General features: G+C 40.4%; 1 protein-coding gene across 4 annotated transcripts in view; it reads right to left on the reverse strand.

Annotated features, from left to right (window-relative positions):
• Positions 1 to 2,420, reverse strand: part of LOC105061404 (uncharacterized protein At2g33490) — a 73,720-nt gene extending 71,300 nt beyond the window's left edge. For 2 of the 4 annotated variants that reach the window (XM_073261566.1, XM_073261562.1), the window contains exon 1: positions 1,911 to 2,419. Coding sequence is in view for 2 of the 4 variants with exons in the window: in XM_073261562.1 (XP_073117663.1) it covers positions 1,911 to 2,024 (114 nt within the window). In the remaining 2 variants the exon portion in view is untranslated. Of the gene's footprint in view, positions 1 to 1,530; positions 1,618 to 1,910 lie in introns of all 4 variants that reach the window. The other 2 variants (XM_073261563.1, XM_073261561.1) reach the window with 2 other exon arrangements.
• Positions 2,421 to 11,145: the final 8,725 nt, after the last annotated feature.

Consider the following 11,145-nt stretch of genomic DNA (forward strand, 5'->3'; position numbering starts at 1 on the left):
AGATGTTGGCCAATAAAAAGAATAAGGAAAACAATTTGAGTGTAGCAAAAACGAGAATGTTAAAATGGATGTGATGTAAAACAAGAAAGGATGCATTGAGAAATAAGTATATCAAAGGAGCTATTGAAATTGCAAGAATTAAGGATATGGAATGTTAAGCATGAGCATTATCCTAAGTTGAAAAGGAGTATGCCAAATGAATTAACACATAAAATTGCTTACAACTCGATGGCCAATATGCATCTTCACCTTGTAGAATTAAGGAAACTTGAGAATGCTTTGACAAGGGCTACAAGCAAATTGGTTTTGCCAATGACCCAAACACAATCTATGCTTGAATCCAATTAAATAATTTGAATCCAAACCTGATCCATTTCATACAAAGCAGGTTTGACAGGTTCTAAGATCTATTTTATTGACGCATCAGCTTTTTCAGGCAGAACCAGGTCAAAATAACCCATTTATCAACCATGAGAAACATGTTACAAAATGCTTACTTTATTCTACTATTACCATATTTTCAAGGCAAGATATGAAAGATTTATCGATGACTAATTCACATAATGTCAATTAACAACCACATAAAACTTGTTACTAACAACACATTCAATTGATTAACTATATAGATATTATTACTAATAGCCGATCAGTGTCTTCGATACTAGTGCAATGTATGTACGAGCAAATATGAATTGTTGTGATTCACGTTTTGATTAAATCTTTTGATTATCTGATGTATATATCTACTTAATTTTTGCAAAATTTATTGAGATAGGAATAGAAATCAAGACACCAAGCAGGTATAGCATGAGAAACTTTTCTGGATTGCTTAAATAAGTGCTGAAAAGATTCTGAAGCCAAAATGCACGGTCATGCTCGGTTAATAAAAAAGGGCATAGGATGGACAAACAGCTATGACCTTTTGTATTTCAGTATTTTCCTTTCCATGTGCTAAATCCAACTAAGGAGTTTTCAGGGAATATAGTAGGAAATAAGTAAGGTCAGTGGGATATATACATGTATTCATGCATGCATACATACACAGATATACAGCATGTCTACTCTTAATGGAGTTGTCACTGTTTTTCTTCCAAGATCTTGAGAGTTTAGGTCAAAGTGAAATATAAGGTTACTTGACAACATCCTCAAATAAGATCTAGCCTCAAACCTGTATATGCTAAAATTATGCTCTCAAACCAACCGTGGTAAAAGGCTTATGAACCTCTACTCTCAGATTTGATTCAAGTAGTGTCACCGGCAATTCAACAGGCATCCATAAGATATAAGACAATTTGCATATAACCTTTTCATGCCATCATTGGCAAGTTGCCCTTTTTTACGTAAATAATCATAAAATTGAACCATGTGAGGACACATCACAAGCATACAGGTGACATATAGCACCCTCAATCAAAACAGAAATTATCACAATTTATATTACATGATATGATCCCTTCAGAGGCAAACACTGCTTTTATTAACTGAGACCATAAGAAGAAACAACATGGACACAAAACTACATTTCCCGACCTTGGCTTTACCAAGCCATCTTCCCTACGGTGAAATAAGTCGGGTCAGGGGAGGCGTCGGTGAAAAGATTTAGATCATGCCATTCGCCTGCAGCTCCAGTTATCAGTAAATCAACGAGAGACAAGGACAGAAAAAGGTGAAAAGAACGCAAAATGACGTGACGAGATTTAGCAGCATGACCGAGTCCAAGGTTATTATGAAATCAAATCGTCTTTTCCAATCTAAAATCGAGGAATTGCGTCCAAGATCCCTCCTTTTCGCCCAGAACAGCGAGATCGTTTCAAACTCAAGCCAGAACTCTAGAACGAGGGAGGAACGGAAAGAGAGACAAAGAGAAGACGGAATGGTTGGGGGGGGGGGCGCGGGTAGGAAGAGAGAACCTGGGAGGCCTCGTGGAGCTCATCCTGGTGCGCCCGGGCGTGGTGCTCCCTCTTCTCCTTGGAGTCGTGCCTGTGGAGCGCGAACCCCCGCAGCTTCCTCAGCGAGGACTTCATCTCTCCCCACCCAACTTCAAATCCCCAAAACCAAATCCAAATACAATTCTCAATTCTAAATCCAATCGCAATCCCAATTCCTATATAGCAAAAGCAAAAGGGACGAAGAAGAAGAACAATATCGAAGTAAAGAAGTAGAAAACAACGGGAAATCGAAACCCTAGATAACCAGGGAACAGAAGAATGGGAGGGGAACGGTTCAATTTCGGACGCGCTCGCTCTCTCTCTCTATTGCTCTCTCTTGGTGCTTTGTTACCTTATTTAGTAAAGATTTTCTCCAGGTCAAAAGGATACTTATAAGCGAGATGAAACTAAGAACGTCGACAGCGATGGCGAGAAAGAAGAGAGCGAGAGAGAGGCACGAGAAAGAAGAAGGGAGAGCGACTCGGTCGAACCAGGTGGACCGGCCAAGGGACAGGCCAAGCACCGAGTTCTAACTTAACCAATTGAGCGCAGAAGCTGCTATAAGGCCAAAGGGCTGGATGGAAGGCCGAATACTAAGCTAATCATGGGAATATAAGCCTAACATACAATTATTTGATTAAGAGATGAAGATTATGGGCCTAGATTAGGAGGAGCTTGGGTGACTATTGATCAGAAGTACGGTGCTTAGAATCTGATATGAAGTGATTATCAGTCTAATTAAGATAAGACATCTAGTGAAGCAAAACTCGCTGAGAGTAGCTAGCCAATAATTACTATTATCCTCTCACCAAAAAGAAAATTACTACAATCCAAAAGAAGAATGGCCGATCAACGGTTACCACTATCTACAATATATAAATAATGAACAGAATGTACTGTCATGCGTGATAAAACTAGCATTCATGAGTGCTGCAGGCCGGTCAAGTGATAAGATCGAAATGCGGATCCAATCTGATGCGAAGGTATTGTCCATTTTGAAGATCCATCGGAACATATTTCATACGGAGTGAGGCATTCCTCGTGGCTTTGGCTTTTGGGTCATGCCAAAATGATCGAACCCAAAAAGCACTTCCACATGGGAGAAGAGTGTCCAAGCTTAATAAGGTATGATTGTCTGACTGAGCAATCGATATGAGACTAAAATTCATACCTCCTCCGCAACAGTGGCTCCTTAATCAGAAAACCACTGCATATTGGAAAAGACCTGCAAGGGCCACTAGTATTGCAGGTCGGTCAAATCGGGATAATAAGATCGGAACTCAGGTCCAACCTGACGTGAAGGTATTATCACTTTAGAACCATCGGGATGTACTTTGTGCGGCGTGAGGCACCTTGTACGACTTTATCCTTTTGAGCCGTGTCAAAGCGACTGAATCCAAAAGGCATCTCCATGTAGGAGGGGGGCATTGGAACCTAATAAGATATGGTTGTCTGACTGAACAATCAATATAAGGCCAAAATCTGTACTTCCTCCGTAATAATGAGGCAAACCAATAAGAGCTATTGTCAACAATGAATAGTAATATATGTCTTACTAATATCTAGAACATGAAAGAAGTGGTAACAATACTCGGAATATGAAGTACTAGAAAGAAGATATATAATTGCTGCACATAGCAATAATAGTCCAAGTGGTATACACTAGCAAGGATAAGAGTTGAATAGCATTTATGAATACTTTACAAAGTGAATTTTTAGGACACTTACGAACGTCTATCATACTCTATATTTATAGTCCACTTTGGCTTTTTAATTAACAATATTTTATATTTCTTTTAGATTAGGTTAGTTTTAAAGTTTCCAGTTATTGCTCTAAGAACGGGCATTATCCATTAGTAAAAATTTTAAAGGTTCAATACAATAAAACCTATTATCGTTTCTCTATATTTTATAGTTCAAACCAATGCATGCCACCGCTTTTGCTCCAACCTTTCGTGCATCCAAAAAAATAGCCAATAATTTGGAATGCTTATAATCATGTGATTTTTAATGGTAAAATATGTAGAAAAATATTAGGTTGCAGTTTTCTTGTTGAAAATAAAGATAAAAATATAAATGATTTGATACTTTTGGATTTCTTTATTTAATTTTCGTCTCAAGGAACCTAAACTTATTTATTTGTTTCTTCTTTCTTCAAACTATGTCATGATTTCAATAAAAATATTATGGATTATACCATTCTAATTTAAAAAATCCGGTCATAAAGAATATTTAAATATGAAGAAAGAATCAGTTACATTATATAGTAGTCTCATTATGACATATTGCTGCTTTAGAATTATTAATGACTATTATAATGAACATCATGGCTATCATTTATTAAATATTTATTTTATTTTTAATGTGAAATAAATATTTAATATGAATGTCAATTTGTCACCATGACTACGAGTTGTTGTCAATAACCAAAACGATAACATCATTATGTAAACGAAACACCACGTTGACTATTGCATAAAATTTAAACTTAAAATGTATTATTCAATAAACACCTCAAATGGTGAATAATGATCACTATTTTTATTATAAATTATCAGTATAACAGAACAAAATCAAGTAGCGGCTGTTATATTATAAATAAAGCTAACATTAACCCTACCGCTTAAAGAACAATTATAATGGTCATTAGAATTTTGTAATGATCACTATTTTAAACCATGGTACCGGAGTATATTTGCTGCACAAAATGATACCGTAGATCTTGCGCCACCTTTTAGAATTTTCTTATTTGGTTCATCTTTTCAATATGGGTACGTGTGAACTTTGCTCAATAAACTCACGAGGAAAAAATCAAAGTAAGAGAGAGAAAAGGTGCGGGCCTCACAGTAATCCCGCATGGGACGGCCTGAAACCTTGACCAAGTGGCCAACAAGCCGGCGGGAGGACCATGGATGGGCCAGGCCACTAATAGTGGGCCCCTTGGGGCCAGTGATCTGGCCCATTGAACCAATTGAATCAAAGAATAAATAGGTTTGCGGTCTTAGCACGTCAGAGGATGGATCCTAGTCAAATGAATTTGTTGTAAGGTCCTGAGTGGTTTGAGTAATTTTGCCACTATCTATGGAAAGTTTGAATTAAAGATATTTTGCTCTCTGGTGGGATTACAACTGTAAATTTCCTGATATCATATTTGTTGGAGCTGGATGCCATTCAGAACTCATATGGCCAGAGAGAACCTATAAGAAAAGTCTATGCTCATCGGAAATGTTCTGACGGGAGACTCTCTGATGCTTAAGTCAGTCAGAGCTTGAAAATGGTAGAGCAAAGAAAAAGAGAGAGTATGGAGAATAAAGTATCTTTCTCTGGTCTTCTCCTAGTTTAGCTTCCTTACCTCCCTTCTCAGAGGGTCCTCTTTATATCTCTTTTATCTAGAGATTGAGCCCATATACTGTTAGCCAGAATCTATAAGTTTGTTAAGCCTGATTCTCTAGACCGTTGGATCATGTTCTGACCATTTAATAAGAGAAAAAATTATGCCCACTACCTTGGGACCAAGGTTGTTAGCTGTGGATGTTCGTCACGGATTTCACCCGCATGATTGGTTGTTCAAAATGGGTGCAGGATTGAGGTCTTGGGCCTGCATGCAGTGTAAGTTCGCCAAATCACCTTGGGCACCCTCTAGAGAGAGGGGTCGATCCGATCGGTAAGCCACCTCCAAAATACTTGCCCCCCACTTTCAAGTTTGAAGCGGCTTTTAGGCTTCGGACAAAAGAAGCCGTCGATCTGGTAAATAACCGTCTATCCGACTCCATCTTGAAAGCATCTGTTTTATTGTACTTGGAGGAAAGAGCTCCTGGGGATTAATAATGAGTCGTCTCGCAATCTGCATCGTCATTATTAGGGAAGGGAGCTCGAGGGGTCGCGAAACAACATCTTGGAGAGAAAAAATCGAGAGATAGGGTGCAACAAAGGGCCAATTGCTTCCAATGCTAGCCAAGTGGCAACATCTAGCGATTTGATGGTCGAATCTGTACCGTCGATGGTTCATACAAATAAACCATCCATCCGATAAGATTTTCTGCCATTCAATTAGATTTTCTCTCTTGTCATTGTAGTTGTCAAAGGAAGACTCTTTCTTTTTATTGACATTGTTGCCGACTTCAACTGGCAATATGGGGTCTCTAGAGAATTAGCTCTTATCGGGCGTGCAAGATCCCTAGAGAATTAATTTCTTCATCTTCATTGTCATGGCCTCCACTTCGACCCACCTGTGGATAGGAAGTGCCAAGTGACCTGGCGAGGTCTCCAAAAGATTAGCCTATGTGGTCTCGATCGGCCATGCAGGTCCTCCGAAGATTAGCCCTTTCATCTTCATTATTGTGGCCTCTACTTCGACCCATCAGTAAGCAAGGAGAGCCAGGTGGCCTAGCAGGGTTCTGAGAGGGTTAGCCCCTCTCGATCTCGTTGACCGTGCAGGGTTTTTAGAGGGTTAGTCCCTTTGTTTTCATCATTGTAGCCTCTACTTTGACCCACCTGTTAGTAGGGAGTGCCAGATAGCTTAGTGAGGTCCTTGGAGGGTTAGCTCCTATCGGCCTCAATTAGCCATGCAGGGTCTCCAGAGGGTTAGCCTCTTCAGCTTCATTATCGTGGCATCCACTTCGATTTGCCTATGGACGCAGGATCTTCAGAGAGTTAGCTCCTTAGCTTCATTGTCATGGCCTTCACTTCGACCTATCCATCGATAAGGAGCACCATGTGGCCTAAAGGGATAAGGTGTAGGCTCAGATATCCTTGGATCTTTGCATCTATGGGACCTCCAAATTTAAGGAGTCCTGAAGAGCTTTGACGCTTTCACAGACACCTAGCCACCTTCAATCCCTGAGCCTTGGGACATTCAAGGCTTCATCCACCTATAGGGTCTAGTAAGGGACCTAATTTTTCTGACTTGCTTTAAGGCTGGTTCCTCATTGGGTTGTTACGAGCCCTAGGAGCTTTCCGAGGTTGCCCTAGAAGCACTGTTATTGGAGACCGAACGTCATTCGATCTCGCTCAGCTCCGTCCATGTTTCTCTTGGGTTAGTAGATAATTTTATTCTTCACAGGACATCATAAAATAAGATATCAGTCAAACTTTCATTATGACCTAAAATTCTGTTTACATTATAGCTTACTATCATCAATAATGTAATGACAGCACCATAGCGAGGGGTATACTCTCCTCGAAAAATATTATCAGAAAAGGGAAACAATATCTCTTTTTCCTTTTTAGTTGGGGATCTTACCCCCCATGCCGGTGGCAGAGGTGATAATGGCATTGATGATGCTGGTCATCGGTCAGTTGCTGTTGTTTCTCTCATCAGGTGCTTGATTCTGCTGCTCCTGAGCATACTTGCTGAGATAATCTCTTCAGATCAATGCCTCCATCTCATCCTTGAGCTGGTGGCATTCCTCCATGTTGTAGCTATGGTCAGGGTGAAAATGATAGTACTTTCTCTTGCTCCTTTTGTCCAGAAGGACCTTCATCGGCTCAGATCGATGTAGGTACGTCTGGCCTTTAATTTTTATTAGGATCTAGGATCGAGGGACGGATAGGGGGTGTAGCTGTCGAATTATCAGGATAGACTTCTCAGTTGTAGCTCTTTGACAGTCGGAAGGATTTTCTTTGGCTCAGGCGTCCAAAGATCTTCTTAATCCTTCTTCTTGTCGAAGGTCTTTTTTTTTTCCACCTACTTGCATATTGCTTGAGCCTCCTTGGCCAAGGTATACTTCCAAGCTCAGGCCAGCAAATCGATATAGTCTTTTGAAAAAATCTTGTCGAGGAAGAAGATGTGCGCTCATTCCATAATCATCGCTTGAGTGCTGATATTGCCACAAACTCATTGAGGTTGTGCACCTAGAGCATGGTAGTGTTGAAGCGCATGATATAGTCATATAGCAACTCACCCTCTTCCTATCGAAGAGAGAAGAGGTTATCAGAAATTTTCAATTAAGCTTGGCTGTTGTCAAAGTGGGCAATGAACAACCTATTGAGCTGCTCGAATGAATAGATGGATTTGGATTGGAGTCTAGAGTATCACACCCGCATCGACTTTCTGAGAGTGGCTTGTAAGGTGAGCTAGAGAGGGCATCAGAGGTATCCTACAGCATCTAAGGGTTCTGTAACCTAGTAGGTGATCGAGGGATCTATGGAGCCATCATACGGCTCCAACTGAGTATCTTGAATCGATTTAGAATCAGTTCACTCAGGATAGTCTGGGAGAAAGGAGGTTGGGAGCTGAAGTTGAGGCTATTATTGTTCTAGTGAGACACACTCTAGATTTCACCAATGTGGCACTCGATGTCTTAGACTTTTTTCTTAAGCTCCTCCTCTCACCGTGATCTCCGAGGCCTAGGAGAGTAGGCTATGGTCAAATCTCTAGTGGAGGAAGAGCTTCTCAATCGTGCTTCCTTCCTCAAGCTCCAATAGGAGGAGTGGGCTGCAAAGGCAGAAAAATGATGGAAATGCCATTGCAGGGTAGATCTCGGACTCTGCGAGCGAGATCACCGATTGTGATGGGAAGGAGTCATATGAAAATTTGGCTCCATGCATTGCTACTATCTTATCCTCTGTTGGAGTCGTTGCATGGCACCAGTCAGCATCTGGAATTGATGAGCCAAGGTATCAAGTGGCTGCGGATCTATTACGGTCGGAGGTTGCACTGTAATGGATCCATGGGCAGCACTGCTCTAGCTATGATGGATGGATTATCGATGGAAAGTGGAGTTTGGCACTCTCATTTGTATGATATTCTTTTTTCTCTAAAAAATAGGACTGAGCTCTTCTTCTAGCACCAATCTATTATCGCAAGACTCTAGGAGTGTTCTAATATGACTGAAGTTGGATGCCGTCCGAGACCAATGGTAAAAGAAAACCTACAAGGAAAGTCTGCACTTGCTGAGGATATTCTAATGAGAGATACTTTGATGCTTAAGTTAGTCGGAGCTGAAGAACAGTAGAAAAAAAAAGAAAGAGGGCATGGAGAATAGAGTATCCTCCCTTGGTTTCTCCTAGTTTAGCTTTCTTACCTCTCTCCCTTGAGGGTCTCCTTTGTACCTCTTTTTTCTTGAGCCCATGGCTATTAGCCAGAATATGTAGGCTTGTTAGGACTGATTCTTTAAGCCATTGGGCTATGGTTTGGCCATTTATGGGGGAGGAAATTCCACCCACTGCCCTTGGACCAAGGTTATTAGCTGTAGATGTCTATCATGGATTTCACCCGTATGGTTGGTTGTTCGAAATGGGTGTGGGGTCGAGGTCCTGGGTGTAGCGAAAATTTTGTGCAGGGGCAAAATGGTAATTTTAAAATTTTTTCAAAATTACTATTTTACAGCGGAATTATTAATTAATCTCATTAATTAATACTAATAAACCCTACACTAGGATCTAAATATGATACAACAGCATGCATTTAAATTTGAAATTCAAATTTGAATCAGTAAACCTTTTACAGTACTGTGTTCAGAACACATCACCTTTTGCGGGTAGTCGATCACCACAATCTGATCATCGTCGGAGGGCTCTGATCGTCACATTGCAGCCACACAAATATCTGACCTCTGCGGATCATCCACACGAAGCTCCCGTCTGATCAGCTCCTCACGAATGCTAGTTCGTGATTACACCCTTTTGATGGCAGATGTTGATCGAACTCCTTCGATCAATGTGTACCGACTCTTCGGATACTCCAGATCATTTGCACGGTTGCTTGAGAGGCTGATGGATCTCTTCCTAAAATTTGGTGGATTCACGACACTCGTGGCACACCAATCTCACTTCCCAAACCCTAGGTAGAAACCCTAGGGTACACACTAGAAACCCTGCGCTCAATTTTCTTTCTTTTCTTTCTTTTTCTCTTGGAAGGTTTTGGACCTTCACCTTGCGCATAAACTTTCCTCACACCCCAAAGTTTCTCTCCTAAAATTTCTACGCACGTCCCACCTTTCTCCTCTTTTTAAAACAACATCGAACGTGTCTTATCCGTGTGGGAGGATAAAGATAAGTGGTTGCACATTTGAATTCAAATCAAATTTGAATTCAAATGCAAAACCAACTCATCCCTATCCACTTGTGTGTGAGAAGAGAAGGGGCATGAGTTGATTTATGCATGGAGAGTTTACACGAGAAATATTTTTTCGTATAAAATATGGGGTGCACAAGATAAGACCATGGCGCATGGATTAGTTGGTTGCTCATTCAAATTCAAACTTTCTTTTGAATTTGAATGGCCAACCAACTTATTTTTATCCAGATATTTGGCGTACAAGGGTGGGCGTGGGATGGCTTCTGTGTGGAGAAAATTCATGAGAACTTGCTTCTCGTGAATTTAAATATGCACAGAAGAAGTGAGGTGGCGCAGGGAGAAAAGTCAAGGTGGTTTGAACCTAATTGAGCCAACCTAATCTAAATAGGTTAAGCACAATTAGAATAAATTAAATCTAACTTAATTAGGCTTAATTAAGCTCAATAAAATCCTAATCAAATCAGAAATTAACTAAACCTAATCCCTGATCAAATCAGGGACTAAACCACCTTAGCGATTAGGTCAACATTTAACCTAATCGGGTCAATCCAAACTGAATCCAATTCAATTGGACTTGATCTAAAAATAATTACTCAATCAAATTGAGTTAATTAGCGATCAAATCACTAATTAAATCTCTCATAAATATTGAGTCCAAATCCGATGGGCAATCAGGCATCAGAGACCATCGATATGAAACCCTGATCAAAGAGTTCAAATTTCAAATTCAAAATTTAAAATTCAAAATTTTGACCTCGGTAACCAAAATGTGTGGAACTCATGATCAGAGAATCCTAATTCTCAATCATAGAGTTTCAAACACATAAGACTCTTAATCAGCCATCTGATCAGAAAGGAACCACTAATGTGTGTGACCCTGCAGGTTCGAACCTAAGCCGGTAGCACAGGAACCAATTCCTTTACTAATCGAAGTGACCATCTAGCAATGGTACCCGACGATCGGATAGGTCGAATAATCGCAATCGCAACATTCAGAACCTACGTGAATATGGTTACCGTATAATTCATCCTTTTTGACCCCTGTATTTAGGATGACTCAGGATTAAACTGTCAACCCTGATGATATCATCCGAATCGTGCTCAACTCAATTAGTCCTGTGACTCCTCACTAGGACTACCACGGCCAAGGTTTTGCTAAATTGAAACACGACTGTACACAGCTCCTAAACTGGAGTG

This window comes from Elaeis guineensis, chromosome 8 (assembly GCF_000442705.2).
Source record: "Elaeis guineensis isolate ETL-2024a chromosome 8, EG11, whole genome shotgun sequence".
In the NCBI taxonomy this organism is placed as follows: Eukaryota; Viridiplantae; Streptophyta; class Magnoliopsida; order Arecales; family Arecaceae; genus Elaeis; species Elaeis guineensis.